At 38.8% G+C, this 20214-nt stretch overlaps 1 protein-coding gene across 2 annotated transcripts in view; it reads right to left on the bottom strand.

The window, feature by feature from the left end:
- The window catches only part of fzy (cell division cycle 20 protein fzy), a 237824-nt gene that overhangs the window by 16177 nt on the left and 201433 nt on the right, over positions 1–20214 (bottom strand). For both annotated transcript variants that reach the window (XM_067144504.2, XM_067144506.2), the window contains exon 11: positions 7093–7194. In XM_067144504.2, the coding sequence (XP_067000605.1) occupies positions 7093–7194 (102 nt within the window). The remainder of the gene's footprint in view (positions 1–7092; positions 7195–20214) is intronic.

The following is a 20214-nucleotide window of genomic DNA, read 5'->3' as shown; positions in this document are numbered from 1 at the left end:
CATTGAAAACAGTTAAGAACAAAATTAAAAACGACAACCTTATCATGAAAGCGGACAAAGGTAACACAACAGTCATAATGAAGAAAGACGAATACATAGAAAAAACAATAGAATTTATCAACAACAACGGTATTCAAGAATTGCAAAGCGACCCTACAAATAAATTTCAAAACCAAATAAAGCAAGCTATCAAGGAAACAGACTTCATTTTCACAAAACAAGAAAAAGAAAGCCTCACCATCAAAAATCCTAAACTTCCCACACTAAGAGCCCTGCCCAAAATACACAAAGAGCCGTGTCCCATTAGACCAATAGTAAATTTTAAAGATGCGCCAAGTTACAATTTAAGCAAACAACTGAACTTAATTCTAAAAGAGAAAATTTCACTTAAAGGAGACAGATAGATTAAAAACAGCCTAGAACTAATTAAAGAACTAAATAAACTTAAAATAACAGAGAACACACGTATGATATCCTTTGACATCACTAACATGTACACCAACATATCAATAGATGAATCCATTAAAATTATCAAAAACTTTCTTAAAGAAAACACCTCTCTACAAGAAACCAAAGAAATTATTAACCTTCTTAGAACAACACTACACCAAAATTGCTTTGCATCCAACGACAAAATCTATTGCCAAAAAGAAGGGTTAGCCATGGGCTCACCCTTATCAGGTATAATAGCAAACATTTTTCTGAATAACTTTGAAAACATCTTAATGGGCCAGCTTTCAAAAGGAATCTTACATTGGAGCAGATACGTGGATGACGTCATATGCACATATGATAATGACATCAGTAATGCACACCAGTTATTAAACACTCTAAATTCGTTACACAAATCCATTAGCTTCACAATGGAGCCAGAAAATAACAGGAAAATACACTATTTAGACATCACAATCAACAGGAATAATGACATATACAGAAAGCCCACTCAGCCGTAGCACACTATTGACAACAACTCTAACCACCCATACACACACAAAATAGCAGGACTGAATACAATGATACATAGAGCTATTTCCATACCAATGAGCACAACGGATTTCAATGAAGAGATGCAAATCATTAAACAAATCGCGAAAGAAAACAACCATCCTCCAGGCACAGTAGATAAACTATTAAATAAACATAAGTCGCCGGGAAAGCACCACACATGACAAAGAAAACTATGTGGTTCTCAACTATGTTAACAATAACACATACAAAGTAGCTAACATTTTCAAGAAACAAGGTTTAAAAGTAGTCTTTCGAACGTATAACACACTACAGAGACACATCAGCAGGTGCAAACTAAACAAAAAGGACCCTTTCTCAAAGTCAGGAGTATATGAACTCAAGTGCCAAGAACCTAACTGCAACGCCACATATATAGGACAAACAAAACGTAATTTCCATACAAGATACAAAGAATGCAAAAACGCGATCAGATATAATCGGCATTCAGCCTTCGGGCAGCACATATACGACTGTTCACACCATTTCACAGACATCAACACTGATCTAAAAATTTTACGCTTTGAAAATAAAAGTAAATCTTTGAATAAAAAAGAAGCAATAGAAATTTACGTCGCAAAAAATGCTAATGCAAATAATCTGAATGAGCATACACATTTAAATAATTCCCCCCTATTTGCTCTACTCACATAATATCTGACAACACCTACTCACTAAATTGCCTTTATAATAACAATAATAATAATAATACCGCTCCTTACTTTATTCACCTAAATTATTAATATGCATTCATCCATATTACATAAAAGTACATTTAACATGAAACAGGTCAATAACCTCTCTTCCCTCTCCAATGTTGATGGAAGGTTCCATAGCGCTCCAGCCGCTCCGCCCTACTTCTCCCTCCCCACTCCACTGTACAGTATACTCGATTTAATCATCCAATAGGAGAGATCCACATCGCTCTAGAAGGCCCCTCCCATTCTTGCCCTCCCCTCTCCACGTGCAGCGTGCCTCACTAAAAACTCCCCATGACCACAGTCTTGAAATAGTATTTGGTGACAACGGACTTAACATCGGCAGTCTAGTAAGCACGTAAGTTTTCATTATATTAATACTTGTATATATTTTTACTTTTGTCATTACTGTTTCATGTTATCACTAAACTCCCTCTCACTGACAAGTTTACGGTACGTAAACAATACTGTACATATAAGCTTGTTTTTAAGTGATTTGATGGAATCTGAGAATGTTCTTGTAGAACGAAACATGTCATTCTTTGTATGTTAGTGTGTATTTTACAGGTATGTTTATAGTGTTATAATTTACATTGTATTTGCTGTGTGTTTGACAGACTGAAAAGCTTTTGTTACATAACATACACAGTACCATGCCAATTGGAGACATGTCATGTTTTCGAACTAGTCATGCTTTACTTGGACTACAGTGATGGGAATATATGCAAATTAGACTATATCAAGGTGAGTAATATTATACAGCATAAACTGTCTAGTGTCAGACAAGTAAATTACAAGAGTGATAATGTGACACACTTGAATAATTGATATATACTGTATATCAATATTAGTAATATTTAGAATTAATTTAATTTTGTTCTCATAACTCGTAACAGCATTGCAAGAGAGAAGATATGGGAATGCCTGAGAAAAAAAGGAATGTGCTGGAAGGACTGGTCAGGAATGTTCAGACGATCTATCAGCTGTGTGCAATTGGGTGACATTCATCCTGGTTCCACACCAAAAGCGGAGTCCAGCAAGGCAGTGCACTATCTTGTTTATCACCATCATGGATGACACAATGAAGAACACCGAGTGAGCTGGCTGTGAGGTAAGGGTCGTACAGCTGTGAGCTTGCATTTGGGAGATAGTGGGCTTGAACCCCACTGCCGGCAGCCCTGAAGATGGATTTCCGTGGTTTCCCATTTTTACACCAGGCAAATACTGGGGCTATACCTTAATTAAGGCCATGGTCACCTCCTTCCCACTCCTATCTCATCGTCACCATAAGACCTATCTGTATCAGCGCGATGTAAAAAAAAAAAAAAAAAGGAAAGAAAGGAACATCAAGTAAACCTTTGGTCAACTAAATGCAATGACTTTCACTGATGTTATGATCTGGGGAGAAACTGAGGAACAAGTAAAGTTGAGATTCAATGAATGGAAGGTTAAGTTCAAAGAATACAATCTCAGGATAAGCAAACCTAAAATAGGAGTGATGAAATTAACAAAGAGCGATTACAAGCGAACTCATGCTAGGAAACCATTTACTGGAAAATGTGGAAAACTTTACCGGTACATACCTTGGCAGTGTAATTTCTTGTGACATACTAGCCACAAAGAAGGCAACAAATAAGAGTGCAGAAGAACTTGCACTTTTACCAGCAAGTACGAACACTCCTCTGGGATCACAAAGTACCAACAAAATCTAAGATGGTGATGTTCAATCAGTACTTCATACCAATCTTAACCTACGATATTGAAACATGCATCCTCAATAAGGGCTCTTCAAGGTTACAGGCATCTGAGGTGAAGTTCCTGAGGTCCACAATTCAAAAAACGAAACTGGACAAGTTACGGAATGAAATGGTTAGAAAGGAAGCTCGGATTGAGACGTTGTTAGATCGGGGTCAGCATGTCCAGATTGAGGTGGTTTGGGTATGTAATGAGAATGGAGCCAAAAGGACAGCTTATGTTAACTTGGAGAGACATCATAAAGATGGACATTGCAGATCAGGAAAGGACACTGAAGGATGTCATTAATGAATGTACCTCAATAAGACAGAGTGGAAGAGGCTCGCCAGCAGTACCCGGGAAACTGGAACTGTAAAATGATGACAAAGTCCTTCAAAACTTATACTTCATACTATTGTTAACACTAGAACAACAGAAGGGGTCAAAATGACACCCACCTTCAATTTTTCTTTAATAATGTGCGCACTCTTATATTGTTTCTCTTCAAATACCTTGACTTTTTATAGTTTTTTGTCCTGTTTACGGTGATAAACTGCATCCAGCAGGATATTTACATTTTCATAGAATTTTCATATGGTATACCCTGGACAGCGGAAGAGGTCATTTTGACACTTGTACAAATCCTAATTACAACGTAGGAGACTGCATTGTCAGACAACAGTGTGAACCAGCCTGGATTATAAGTACGTATTGTTAGAGATCCTACTGTCAGATGAGTCAGTTAGTGGGATTATTGTATTCATCCAATTATTTAGAAAGTGTTCTGCTTATTGACAAGTGTTATGCTCGTCTTTCTACAGACAAAGTGCTTTGTGTGCTAGAAAATTCAGATGTTGAATCTGAAAGGACACAATGTCAAGACAGATTTTAAGAACTCAGATTCATCCATTTCAACGAGAAATCAACCTGAGGTGAGCATCTGCCAGCTAACAAGTTTGCTCTTGTCTCTGAAATTTGCGACAAATTTGTGGAAAATTGCATTCACTGTTAGACCTCTTTCACATGATCCAGTTGCTTTCCACGCAACTCCACTCCACTCCACTCCTCAGACACTCTGTTTTTCCTTGTAGTCCGCTTCCAGCAACTTGCTGGCAAATTCTAGACCCCACCACATCTTTTGCGTCTCAGTCTGACTTTGGATCATGGACGTGAACGTTATTCTTGCGATTTATTTTCTTATGAAAAGAAGATTGAGGAGAAAGAAGAGTACTACGGTCCATTGCGTCCATCCATAGAATTCATATCTCCTAGAACTAGGAGCTCATCGCTTTCTTCTAGAAGAACATACCAGTGAACCAAAAATGTTCTTTAATTACTTTCGTACGTGTGGGAATTTGTTTGATGAATTGTTGTCAATCCTCGAAGCAAGTTTACTGCATCAGCACACCAACATGAGAAAATCTATTACACCGACATTTTGAGACAAAACTTCAAACTTGTGGCGCACACAATGTTGACCGTCTGAACGAATTAATCTCATTTAGTGAGCTTCCGGTCGCCAAGAGTGGAAGACACTTCAGGCCGGTTGACAGCAGCCTACTGTTGACCAGAGTGGAGGGAAGTTGCGCCACACAAAGTGTGTCATGTGAATGCTACAGGCCCCTTTCACACCTCTGGTGGAGTGGAGAAGCGTGGAAAGCCATGGATCGTGTGAAAAGAGCCTTACTGCCTATAAGTGAAAATATAACAGTCTATGAACAGTTACTTCCCAGCAAAACCGGGTGCAGCTTTACCCAATTTATGACAACAAGCCTGGCAAGTATGGACTCAAATTCTGGACTGTTACAGGTGTGGCCACAAAATACTGTATATATGCAATGCCTTTCCATACCTTGGTAAGGTCGACGCAAGTCTGGATAAGCAGCTACTGGGAGAGTAGGTCATGTTTCGCCTCATGGAGCCGTTTCTAAACTAAGAGAGAAATGTGACAACAGACAGCTACTTCACATCCCTCCTACTTGCTAAGAAGCTCCAAGACCAAAAATAATCAACTCCCATTCATCATGAAACCCCTACTTAGATGAAGTCCAAATCTGTATTATACTCTACAACCATCTTGCGACAGACAGGGAAAACACAGTGCACCTTGACAGTATACCAAGGGAAGAACAAGAAAGTCCTTCTTAGCAGATGGGATGCTCAAGTAACAATGAGCACAGAACGAAAGAAGAAGCCAGAAACTGTAACTTTCTACAACGGCACAAATCACGCAACAGATGTTGTTAATCAAATATCTTGTGAATATACCATGAAGGGAGCATGCAGGAGGTGGCTAATGGCGTTTTACAATATCCTAGACCTCAGTGGCTGGGTCATTTACAAGCAAGTAATGGGTAGGAAGATAAAGCAGATGAAATTCATCCTCCACCTGGCAAGTGAACTAAAGACGGAATGAGCAAGGGCAACAAAAACAACAACAACATCATCATCATCAACAACAACAACAAGAGGAGGTTCTAGGACCGTGTTCATATATAAAGTGGAAGGATTGCCAAGTTGGCCTGTGTAAAGGCAACAAGTCTAGTGATGCCTGCAGCAAGTGCCTCAAAGCAGCGTGCAGAAAATATGCACGAAAAGTAGAATGTGCAAAATGTGTTTAGGATGTTTTTATACTTTCTAAAAGTATTTCTGAAAATGTATAATTGTTGCAATGTGGATGACTAATAAAAGGTGTTCAATTGGTTAATTTTGTGAAAACTCTTTAGAGAAACAGATTCATGGTGCAGTTGTTTGTGATTATTCATGTGTCCTTCAGTAATATAAAAGATCCAAACACTAAAGTTAGGTCTTTGTGTGTAAAATAAATTTGTGGAAACACAGTAGAACAAAATAAATCCCTTACCGAGTTCTACTTTGAACATTTCCAAGCATTTCTTCGGATAGGTCAAAATGATCCTTTACCACTGTTCTAGGAATGCATCATTCCTAGCAGTTCTAGTGTTAAAAGCTGGTTCTGCAATGACTTTACACATGTTCTTGTTAAAGTGTTGCAACTTTCAATAACATCATTTTCCACCTCCAGTATCCCGGGTGTGGTGTACAAGCGCTCACTACCTCTTCCTGTCACTGTAGGCTATAGTTTCCGTTCCCCTACGTCCTCCCACTTGTCAGTCTTCTTGCTGACCTCCGATTTCTTTTTTTTTTTTGCTAGGGCCTTTACGTCGCACCGACTCAGATAGGTCTTATGGCGACGATGGGATGGGAAAGGCCTAGGAGTTGGAAGGAAGCGGCCGTGGCCTTAATTAAGGTACAGCCCCAGCATTTTGCCTGGTGTGAAAATGGGAAACCACGGAAAACCATATTCAGGGCTGCCGATAGTGGGATTCGAACCTACTATCTCCCGGATGCAAGCTCACAGCCGCGCGACTCTACGCGCACGGCCAACTCGCCCGGTACCTCTGATTTCACTGTCTATTCATCGAACCCTTGGCCTCCCGACTGGCCCCTCCCCTTTCACTTGTCTGTCATTAACATGAGTATATATTATGCATAAAAGGCAAACATCCTTTAATATTTAAGAATAGGTTTAATTCCGTTCTTTTTACTTCAAGGTGTAGCAATTTTCATTAACACAAGTGTATACAACCACTAAATTAGACTATCAAAGAAAAAATACTTTGTACTTTAAGGTTACCTTAGACATTGCTGGATACTTCCATATGATTAGTTGGTTGTTTGCATAGCCATGGCCAGATATGAATTCTTTGTAAGTTGTAGACCACATCAGGGCACAAACCTGTAACATTAAAGAAGGCCATGTAACCTATTAGTACATATTTTCCAAAAAAACTGGACATCATAAAAAAGTTTGTATTATCTGAAGCCATTTCCTTTCAGTTTCGACTCTTATTTTATAATTGTTAGGTTCTTCAATATGTCAAAACGAATTTTGAGTAACCATATATGGTAACCATATTAAAGCTGAAAAAGAGACTGAAAAACCTAACAGTAAGAAAATAAAAAGTATGCTATTTATAATAATGTTATTTGTTTTATATCCTACCAACTACTTTTATGGTTTTCGGAGAGTAGGATCTTTAAAGCATGGTTTTAAGCCCATGATAGTTCCTTGTGCTTCAGAAAGGCTGTAGCTAACAGGAACCAAGAATACTTATTTCTTCACATTATCACATTATTGAACCACATTTGTTGCGAGGATGGCTGCAGGACAGTATAGAGTTTTGAACAACAGACAAGATTTTTAGTTATTAACACTCCGTTAAACAAGCACTCTGTTGTAACGCCACTACACGCGTGCAGATTGACAGTCCGCAAGTGTTTGTAAGCTTCCTTTCCTTTCATTTCAATTCTTTTTCCAAGAATTCCTTACTTCTCTCTTTTGTCAACCTATCTTACATCAAATTTATATTAATAAATTTATACATTATCTACATTTACAAGAGCTTTTCAGTCCTTTAAGATAAATTCAAAAGGTTATCAACTGCAAATCACAGGACTTAGCAAAACCAATTGTAAAATTACAATAATTGATCTGATGATGTTTGATGATTGATGTTTGTTGCTTAAAGGAGCCTAACATCGAGGTCATCAGCCCCTAATGGTACAAAATTAGATGAAATGAAGTGACAACTTAAAAGTCCAAAATCCTCCACTGACCAGAATTCAAAGTGTAAGGACGAAGAATGAATGGATGGACGGATATGAATTTAAAATGATCAGTGGATCCAACCCACAGTGCCACACATGCACAGAAGCTGGCACAAAACAATAGTATTACTGACCAAGGGACTGCTATAGCAGGATGCTGAATCAATTATGCTTATAGTTGAATCGGGTCCAAAATCCAGGTCATCGGCCCCTCATAATGGTATTTATCGCTAAGAAAGTAGAACCATGGTATGTGTAATGTTGTGGTACTAATCAAAAGTAGCGGAGACTTGCGGTATTCCACACATTATGGTACTATTCACAGGTTGTGTAATGTGCACATGTAACACAGACCTATGGTGTTTCGCACATTGCGGTACTATTTACAGGCAACACAAACCTATGGCGTTCCTCACGTAAGTGGACTAACCACAGGGATTCGTACTATCCCGTGGAATTCCTCACGTAGTGGGAACTGAGCATAGGTAAGGCAGAACCAGGGTGTCACTCATATAGGGGTACGAATCACAGGTACTGTAGGACCCACCTCCTGATTCACACGCTGTCGCTACTAATCACAAACCTATTGCATACCTAACATAGTGGTAGTATGCGCAAGTACATGTGACCCATGGTGTTCCCTGCGTGATGGTACAAATTACAAGTAGTCACATGGTTCTAATTGGATCATCTCTTAGTCGCCTCTAACGACAGACAGGGGATACCGTGGGTGAATTCTTTGTCTGCATCCCCATCCACAGGGGGGGGGGGTGCTTGGTCCGCAAGAGTTATTTTATTTCCGTCAAGTCCGCCGGCAAGCCGGTTAGAACCCCACTATCCGCCACCTGGGAGTATCACCTCTCTCCCTGCTACACCAGCGTAGTAGGTTCGTGGAATAATTGATCTAAACTATAAACAAGGCATTTCTACATTAAGGTACAAAGTCTCATAAGCCCTAACAGTGATAGTAGTAAACAAAATTTATTGTGAGAAACACCTGATGCGAACATGTTCTAACTGAATGTGAAGAAGGGTAAACAGGGAAATATCAACTCAGTCTCGTCAGCTACCGACCTTATTTTGACTGTAAACACCATTACAAGATATTAGAATCATTCCGTATTGACGGTTTTCACTTTACAAAGGTGAAAAATGAGAGTGTCCTCCTAATTCAATACAATAAATATTCCGTCATTAGACGGAGTAAACAAATTCAAACATGTTTTGGCTCGTTTGAGCCATCTTCAGTGAAAAATGAGGGGAGTCTGAAATAATTTACATAATACAAGTTGAAAAAATGCTAAAAAACATAATGAAGGAGCAAATGAAAAAACAAACAAAAGAGAGCCTAGACGGAAACAAAATTAGCACAAATATACAATATTTACATCAATGTGCGGAGCAAAAAACAACTCACTGCGACAAAATTCAGTGAAAAGGTGTTAATTTAAAATAATAATTGAAACTAAAAACTGTGTGCAGGCACTGCATCATTTGTTTTTTCATTCCTTTGTTTCTTAAGTTAACACTATTCACAGCTCATTTTTTTTGCTAGTTGCTTTACGTCGCGCCGACACAGTTAGCTCTTATGGCGACGATGGGACAGGGAAGGGCTAGGAGTGGGAAGGAAGTGGCCGTGGCCTTTATTAAGGTACAGCCCCAGCATTTGCCCGGTGTGAAAATGGAAAACCACGGAAAACTACCTTCAGGGCTGCCGACAGTGGGGTTCGAACCTACTATCTCCCGAATACTGGATACTGGCCGCACTTAAGCGACTGCAGCTATCGAGCTCGGTGCAGCTCATTTTGTAATATCGTGTTTATCCCACTGTAAATAATCACACATGGAAAATATGTCAAATTGCGCCCTCTACTACACCTGTAGTTAATAAAAGTATATTATTTTATAATAAATAATAACAGAAGAATGGATAAGTTACCAAAAGAGTGAGTAAGAGTAACAAGTCACCAATGCACACCTGCGGACTGAGACTTCGCTAGTCTGCGGTTGACAATATAAAGTTCTCTAATCAACAGCTCGGCTATTATTGAGATATTATCACACCGTCACGGCGTTTGTAATGTTGCAGAACGAAGTTAGAAGAAGGCAGCCTGTTCCGCCGTGGTTTGTTGGCCTGTGGGACTCGCACTCTACGGTGTGAGTAACGGAGGGTTAATCAACAAGTATTTCCAATAATTGTACTCTTAGCGAGAGATCGTGTTGTTGACACCTATGAATCCCAATCACACAAGGATGTCAATTACATCTTTTTGTTGAGGTGTTCGGGCTTTGTAGATATAACTGAGCAACAGACACTATGCACAGGTTGTACTATTCCCTCAGGTATTTTTGTATTTTGGAGGAAGAACCAACGTTCAAAGAGGAGCAGCTGATCTACGTTGAACCTCCTGTTGACTGATGCGAAATGGATGCTGATGGTTAAAAGCTTAGATGAATATGAGCGTAATCTAAACCACCTTGGTAGAAATTACCTCTGAGTGAATGTGAGGTGCAAATTGTTTAATGAAAGATGAAAAATGATCAAGTCCTGTGCAAGTCAAAAACACTGCTGAAAAATCTACAGATGGAAAAAAATAAAATAATAATGGTCATATGACAAAGTAGTCATGTTAGATTTAGCCAGCATGTCTGTTTATTATATCCCTTGTTAGGTAGTCCAAAAACATCAGCAGGTCTAATTATAACACACAAGAAGCAAACCCTAAGTTGACAAAATCACAATCAACATCTTATTTGGTGACTGTGTTCCCAGCCTCCAATTAGATGATATACAAGATTATGAATCTTTGCTAGGCTTCTTCTCAATATTTTTTACCAATGATTTACTGCATTTTATTTGCGAAGAGACTAATTTATATACATCACAAAAGAACTGTAATCTTGATGTGACAAAAAGGGAAATTCTTGCCGTTATTGGAGAATTTCTATTGCCTGCTTATGCCAAGTATCCTAATAGAAGGATGTACTGGTCCAAACCAGGCGAGTTGGCCATGCGGTTAGGGGCGCACAGCTATGAGCTTGCACCTGGGAGATAGTGGGTTCGAACCCCACTGTCGGCAGCCCTGAAGATGGTTCAGTGGTTTCCCATTTTCACATCAGCCAAATGCTGGGGCTGTACCTTAATTAAGGCCACGGCCGCTTCCTTCCCACTCCTAGGCCTTTCCTATCTCGTTGCCACCATAAGACCTATCTGTGTCGGTGCGACGTAAAACCAACTGTATATTGTACTAATCCAAGGAGAATGATTTACCAGCATTTTATCAGAGAGTATAAGATCCAATCACTTCAAATTCATTATTACACATTTTCATTTTAAATAATAATCTTCATGATGGGAGTGATTGTTCAAGCTCTTATTAGAACCGGTCTTTAGGAAACATGGGGAACTGATGAAAACTTCTCCATTGATGAACGTATGATTCCATATTATGGAGAACATTATGCCAAACAATTCATTAGAGGAAAGCAGGTATGTTTTGGCTTCAAAAACTGGGCCCTGTGCCCTGCCTGTATTTATATGATAACCTTCCACTGTATACAGGAAAAGAAAATGAAGAACCAAAAGAATTTGAACTTTGTGGAAGTGTAGTATTTTTTACGTCCGCAAAATTGCCAAGACATCTGACTTCGAAGGGAATACATGCAACACGGATATTACAAGAAAACTGGAGAGCAAAGTGCCCCTTCAGAGCAAGATGGACATGAAAATAAGAAGAAAGGAAGTTGTGGTGATGTATTGCTGGTGCACTGGAATGACAACAGTGTAGTCACTGTGGGTATGAACTGTGAACAGATGGAAATAGGGGGTGTAACAAGGTAGTCTAGTGTAAAAAATAAAATAAAAAATATCTGCATCACAACCAAAGCTGTTCAAGTCCTACTATAAAGGTATAGGAAGTAAATACCTGTAAGGTTCGTTGGTATAACTTACAATAATACTTACAAAGACAGATTATCATAAGAAGTTGTAACTTCCACAGCTTTTCTGGTATTTCGTATAGATATCCGTTCAAACTATCACCAAGCTAATAATTTATTCAATAAAATAACACGATACACCTGTAAACTTCAATTTGAAAGTAAGTTAAAGCGAATACATGGTTTTTGCTGGATAATTACTCAACAGTCTTTGAATTATTGACGATTGTTGCTGCATTCCGACGAGATCAAAGAGACATGCACAGGGTAGTTGTGTAAAGAAATCAGCTGATTACTGTAATCCGATAATTTGTAGTCTAAGTTCCCGACATCTGTACATTGCACCTTCGTTTATTCATTGGCTTAAAGTTAATAATCAAATTCCTATATCCCAATAATATTGTGGTTCAAGCCTCCAGTGTAGTTTTGACAGAAATTATTGTAGACAACTTCTTATTCTTCAGTATTTAAGGACATTTTTATTCTCCATCTCGCATAATAGGGTAAATAATAGTAATCCACCAGCTGTAAAAATCATATAACATTTCAGTTGAGAATTGTAGTGTAGATACAGTATATTTAGATAGTGCTGTGTCTTGCCTGCTATATTCGTGTGTATCTATTAGAGAATAGTACGACAAAATAGTAGTAATAATCTGTCTACGCATTTAGCTTTGTTGGTAATCTTTCAGTAGTTCCTTGCAAAGTTCAAACTTGCAATTTTCATTTCTGTTTGTGCTGAGTAGTAACATATTGTAATTAGGATAAGTCTATACATAGTTTAAAACTGTTAGTGTACTGTAGTATACGAGTAATATCTTATTAGAAATTAGTGTGCTTATTCTATTATTCTATTATTGTAAAATATATTTGTGTAGTATAGTAGAGGTTTCCATAGAAACTCTCTTAACAGAATTCTGTTGTAATTAGAATAGGCTTAACTGCAGTTTAGGGGCTGCCTGGCCGAGGCGGTAAAGGCGTGCTCGGTTCGCCCGGAAGAACGTGGGTTCAAATCCCCGTCAGGAAATCGTAAATTTTAAGAAACGAGATTTCCACTCCCGGAGGTGCACATGGCCCTGAGGTTCACTCAGCCGGGCGTAGAGTTAACCACTCTACCCCATCAGGTGCCGAGGTTCCGGATAGTGGAAGCCTTTACCTTCCACCCCTCCAAGGGCCTTCATGGCATGTACGGAGATGACTTTGCTTTGCTTTTTAACTGCAGTTTAGAATTGTGTAATTGTGTTTAACCGACAAAATTCATTAAAATCTCAGCCATAGACGCCCAAGAGAGTTTCGGTTTACTCGGTCTGCCATCTAGCGGGCCTAGAGTAAAACAGAACGTCGAAATTGACAAGCAGACAGCCAGATGGCATCAAACTGAAATGTCCGCACAGTTGAGTCTGTCATTGCTTCCACTTGTTTCAGGTTCCTCGCTCTTGCCTTGCCTGTCTGATCTCCCTCGATCAACTCTTGTTCTGACAATGAAAGCTTCTCTAGGCCTCGTCGACACGTAAATCTAATACGGTTAGATTTGATTTACGAGGCCTAGAGAATCTTTCATTGTCACGCTCTTCGTCGACCGTGTCGACTCAACTGTGTTTATGTATGTGCAACCTTTGTCCGCTTCTTTACCGGGTCAGGTGGGCTCCATGGCTAAATGCCTATGGGCTGGCCTTTGGTCACAGGGGTCCCGGGTTCGATTCCCAGCAGCGTTGGGAATTTTAACCATGATTGGTTAATTTCACTGGCATGGGGGCTGGGAGTATGTGTCATCTTCATAATCATTTCATCCTCCTCATGGCGCGCAGGTCGCCTACGGACGTCAAATCGAAAGACCTGCACCTTACATAAAATCAATTTCATGGTCCGTATCGCACTTTAACAGATTCACAACTAAGCATTTTCTATTTTCCACCTTGTCGATACATTTGTTGCTTATGGCAACTTATTGGTTAAAAGTGGTACACGTTTTGTATCTTATTAACATCTTCAGCCACATAACAGTGTTTAGATGAAAAATTCATATATAGACAACCTGCGCGTCGTGATGAGGATGAAATGATGATGAAGACAACACATACACCCAGCCCTCGTGCCAGCGAAATTAACCAATGATGGTTAAAATTCCCGACCCTGCCGGGAATCAAACCCGGGACCCCTGAGACCGAAGGCCAGTAAGCTAACCATTTAGCCATGGAACCAGACAGGTGTTCACCAAGGAAGGGTTTCGAAAATTCCACCCATAAGGCGATGAAACTGGGGAAAACCCCTGAAAACTAAAATATTCATTCCTCTAAACTGTTCATCAGACAAAGCTGAAATTTCACAAAATGGTTTTTCTTTTATGCAACAGATGTTAGATAAGAAAATTAAGAGAAAATTCATCCCGTAAGGAGTTAAATGTGGGTTAATACCCAAAAGTAAAAATATCAATTTCTTTGAAATCGTTTGACATACAAGGTTGGATTTTCACATGTTGGTTGCTCCTATGTGTCTAAGATTATAAATAAGAAGTGGTCTTAAAACAACATACGCTTAAGGGTTTTCGACTGCAGAGAGGTGTGAACATCAATGTCAAAATTATTCAACTCTCAAAACCGTTCGAAATACAAAATTTTAATTTTACAAGGAGGTTGTTCTTTTATGCTGTAGGGGTCAAATATGATATAATTTAAAATATTTCACGTATCTAAGGATTGTGACCGTGCAGAATTTGTGAAGTTCTAAAACTAACCAAAGCTTCACAACAGCAAAGATATTGGACCAAATTTATCACTTATTTTATCATGGCCAACAAATCTTTTTGTAAATCTGAGGGGTTTAACTAAAACATTTAACCTTACAAGGGAACTATCAATAATGTCATATCGAAACCGACGAAGCAATTTCACTGAGGAAATCATAAAATCATGATCATTAGTCGTTGTGCTCATTACTGAGCATCGTGACCTCATAACTCTTATTATTTCCGTGTCTCCATCCCGAGCGTTTTTCACATTTCTTTAATATGATCTGAAGTGGTAGATCAGTGATCTTCTTTGCCTGATCTATCCATCTACTTGCTGTTCTTCCTCGTGGTCTACTGCCTTTGATTTTGTTAAATGATCTTTTCCAAGTTCTCTCCGTCTCGTCTAAAAATGTGGCCAAGGAACTGGAGGCAACACTCACACGGGAAGATAGACGTTTCTTGATGCAGAGTTCGTGCAGAATGAAAACATTAGTTCTTCTTTCTGTCCAGGGTACACGTAGCATTCAAGGACCAGATCTCTCAGCCGTACAAGAAGACTGAGAACACTAGTGATTCTACCAAGCGCATCTTCGTAGCTTTTGATATCGCCCGTTTCTGCCAGATCTTAGTAAGTTTAAACATTGCAGCACGACCTAAGACAATATGTCTTTTTACCTCTTTATCACAGCTTCCTGTGTCATTGATGACTGACCCCAGGTATACAAATTCCTTTAATATATCCAGGTCCTTTAGGCATCCTGTAAGTTGGATTTGACCTTGCCGATTAACTACCATTAGTTTGGTCTTTTTGATGTTTATCTCTAGACCATACTGAGGACTTGTGTTGTTCACCCTTGTACGCAGGCCAGAAAGTTCCTCTTCACTTCCAGCAATGAGGGAAGTGTCATCTGCAAAGTGCAGGTTGTTCATTTTTCTGCCACCAATCGAGATTCCACCTTTCCAGCCATTGAGAGGTCTTTTGATGACACACTCTGCATAGATGTTGTAGAGTTAAGGTGATAATGCACAACCTTGCCTTACTCCATTTGTGACACTGAAAATGCCTGAGAGGTCACCACCCACCTTTATGGTTGCTGTGTGGTTTTTATACAGGCCTTTCGCGACATTCTCAATTATCTGTCTCATGTTCAGGATAAAGTCTTGTGTTGCTTTATCTGCAACAAAGCCTTGCTTGTTCCGAGGATATCTGAGGTAGGCGTTGATTTATTATGTAGAGCAAGAACTTTGCTTGCATGGGATATTAAAATCATAAAATAGTTATGTACAAAAATTTAAAATTTCGAACTGGAAGGCGTCAAAATTCGCATGACAATGCAGCTACTGGACAACCCTTGCATCTTGCTGGCGCGGCGCACAGTGGAGTCGAGTTGCAGTTGTGCTGGAGAGAGATAGATCAAACTGGCAGCTTACCTCATGCCAGGTCTCTTTATTGTTAGGGAATGAATGTGAAACCTCAATGAGGTTTGTCAATCGCATGACAAAACAATTTTGGCACCACACACAAAACACTTTAAGGCCAGATTGTTCTTTACAGTTTTCCTTACTTGTTCGAAGGCAATACTTTGCAGGCACCTCAAACTCGGGAAATTTCTCCATTGTGCAACTGGTTGTGAACCATGTACTTTTCAACATGTCCTATAACTGTGAGGAAGAAAATTGAAAATGAATGAAGGATTGCATTTTCAGTATGCTGTTTCTCTGATAAACATCAAACTGGAAATCTTCATAAGCTAGCACAATGTCTGAAACAGCAAAAAACTCATCCAAGGGCTGTATTTTCCCTGTAGTGCCAGGAGGAATCTGGAGAATTTCTGTACTGCATTTATATGTATAGATAAAACATACTTTTAATTCTTTTTGCCCCATTTTCACCGATTTTGTGGCTGTTAGAATTATATTTTCGGCATGAAATATTTCTTTGGAAACGCTTGGACCAATAGTTGCAGCTCCCTCCTGTGGTACAATGAATAATTACAAGAAAAGAGTCCTGGCCAAACTAACAGTAGGCATAATTGTGTACGGATAGGTGAATGCATTAATTGATTGAGCAACTGTATGATTCTCACGAACGAACTATAGTGTCCTTTTTGCTTTCAGTTCATACAGGAAACCACTCTGACCTGTACTGTATATTGAAGAAGGGGTGTAATCTAAGAAGCACATTGTAGTTGCTTCCACAAATTTCTTTGCAATTTTATCTTTTTTCCTCCTCTTATTGCAGATATGCACAAAATTCAAATTTCATTATTTTCCTACTTTTGATTCGGTACTACTTCTTGAAGTAACTCAACCAACCAGTGGTCAGGCTGAAATTATTACTTTGTCCCACAGAAATCTCTCTTGAAATGTCCAAGTCCACAGTCACAGGTCTTCATCGCAAATATTCTGCTTCAACCTTCTTGCTTCTTCAAAGTGAGAAAATAATTTTTTATACATGATTTCCTGTGTTCAACGGGACTGACTGATGTAGATTCTAATTGGTTCTTTCACATGTAGAACTGTCGCAGTGACGTAGCCATGCAATTTTGGTGAACACTGATTAATGAAAGCCACTTCTTACCCCCCTTATTTAACCATAAATGTATAGCTTTCCTCTTGTATGCAAATTCTAGTGTTTACATTTTTGTCTGTGGACTGGAAGCATTATCTTGAACTGCTAGATGTATCAGGTGACTGCGGTGCTGCTTTACTGGATTGACGGGAATCAGACACGGAGCTCAAACTCAGATCCGTAACACCTCTTATGCCTGGCAATGGTGCGCTGTCTTCTCTTTCAGATGAGGTGTCGCTGCTTCCATTATCACCTTTTCTCTACAGAAGCAACTGAGACAATGTGGCACCCATGGAATGATTTTCAATTTGTTCGATCACATGGCGACCAATCTCCCTTTTTTTTCTGATATTTCACAGGAAGAAGAGGAACCTTTTTCACACTAATAACGTAATGCATACTCTAAAAAAATTAGCCAGATTCATGATGGCTCTCTCAAAGGAACACGTGTTAACAGCCTAGCACAGAAAGCTCACGGTAACGTGCTCGCCTCAGCTGATCACCAGGGTTATTCACGTCCAGTTATATGCTAACGCGAGCAATTTTATTAGACATTTCCGTGTCTATTTCAGGACCTTACAGCTCGAAATGGCAGCTGCAGTTTTGTACATTGTTTTCTTATGGTACCCTCATCCTCTCAGTGAAATTTCATTGTCGGTTTTGATACCACTGAATTGATAGTTCCCTTGTTAGTACATGACTGTAGGAAAAATGTTTGAGACTCTATACCATTAATGGTGCTTACATACTCTTGCCAACTTTGAAAGATTTAAAGTTCTCAAATTACGTAAGTTCAACAAGGTTAATTCATATAGTAAATATTAAAGGTGATTTCATCTAACAGAGTAATTGGTGCTGCCCCCTATGCACACACAATTCTATGTCTTAGATTTTAAATAAAAAGTGGTCTTAATACAACACACCTCTTATCAGGTTTTGACTGGAAGGCAAGACCTAATAACAAAAGTATTCATTTCTATGAAATAGTTTGATTTACAAAGTAAAATTTCAAATATCCTAGATGTTAAATAACAGATGGTTCAAAAAAACAAAAGTCAACACCTCAGGGAGTTAAATGGGGGTCAAGATACAAAAACAAAAATATTAATTCCTTCAAAACTTTTAAACGTATGAAGACAAAATTCCAAATGACTGTATATTTTAAACCGTAGGTGTGAAATCTGGTTAGCTCCAGAAACAAAATTATTCATCCCTCCAAAACTGTTTGATGTACAAAGTCATAGTTTTACACGAGAAGATTGTCTTTATGTCCTAGGTGTCAAATATTGTATACTTCAAAATATTTCTCTCCTAAGGGATTAAGATGGGTGTTGACTCTGAAAATAACAATATTCATTCTTCCAAAAGTTTCACACACACACTCTCTCTCTCTGTACATAAAGATTGGTCTTTTATGTCCTAGATGCTAAATAAATATTTTTAAGAAATTCTACCCCTAAAAAAAATATTTATTCCTCCATTACTATTTTAAGTACAAAGTCAAAATGTCACTAATTTGGTCACTTGTATGTCCTGGACGTTAAATGAGATAGGGTTAAAAATATTACAATTCTATGGGGTTCAAAATGAGGGTTAGATCCAAAAATAATCATTCCACTGAATCCATTGGACGTATACACTGAGGGTGTACTTTACAGGGTCAGCCGGCAGTGGACTCTCCAAAATGTAAAAGTTTGGAAGATAACTTTCAATTTTAAACCGGGTATCTTGCTAGTACGACTATAAATTGGGAATTCCCGAGGACTATTGGGGCATATATTTGTTAACAGGAAGAGGAATTTGGGATTGGAATGATTTACTAAGGGATATTTTTGATAAATTTTCAACTTCTTTTAAATCACTTACAGAACAGTTAACTGATGGGGAATCTAACACCTAGGTAACAGCCCTAAATGCAGATCAGCGGTGAATAAAGATGTAAATTAATCAATGATCCAATAATAAGATACAAAACAAAAACAACAAAATAATATAATAATGTTTTAACATCCCACTAACTACTTTTTCGATTTTCAGAGACTTCAAAACATTTCTTTATTTTTTTTATTTTACAAGTTGCTTTACGCGACACAGATATGTCTTATGGCGATGATGGGATAGGAAAGGGCTGGGAGTGGGAAGGAATCGGCCGTGGCCTTAATTAAGGTACAGTGTACTTTGCCTGGTGTGAAAATGGGAAACCACGGAAAACCATCTTCAGGGCTGCCGACAGTGGGGTTCGAACCCACTATCTCTAGAATACTGAATACTGGCCGCATTTACGCGACTGCAGCTATCGAGCTCAGTGACTATAAAACAACATTTAACCCCAGAAGTGCCAAGTGTTTTTCCTTAAATATCAGGCAATTTACTTATGCATTGCACATTTATTCTTTCAACAAATTTAAGCAAGAGCAAAGTTAGACTTGCAGCACATCACATTACTCAGACTTTTTTTTTGCTAGTGGTTTACGTCGCACCAACATAGATAGGTCTTATGGCGACAATGGGATAGGAAAGGGCTGGGATTGGGAAGGAAGCGGTCGTGGCCTTAATTAAGGAACAGCCCCAGCATTTGCCTGGTGTGAAAATGGAAAACCATCTTCAGGGCTGCTGACAGAGGGATTCGAACCCACTGTCTCCCGGATGCAAGCTCACAGGTGCGTGCTCCTAACCGCACGGCCAACTCGCCCGTTACTCAGACTTTATTTAACGTGCTCATACATGTATAAGATAATTTACTTGTCTGGTGATTAGATGATCAAAATTTTGGAAAACTAAATTTGTTTTTCATATTTTCATGTTCACCATCAATTATTTAAGAAAAATTACTAATATATAAAACACGAAAAATTTCTAGTTAAAAAAATCATCAAAGGTAAATACAGAAACAAAAACAAAAAAGAATG

This window comes from Anabrus simplex, chromosome 3, assembly GCF_040414725.1.
Source record: "Anabrus simplex isolate iqAnaSimp1 chromosome 3, ASM4041472v1, whole genome shotgun sequence".
Lineage (NCBI taxonomy): Eukaryota > Metazoa > Arthropoda > Insecta > Orthoptera > Tettigoniidae > Anabrus > Anabrus simplex.
The sequence above is the reverse complement of the archived record's forward strand: the minus strand, read 5'-3'. Positions and strand labels throughout refer to the sequence as shown.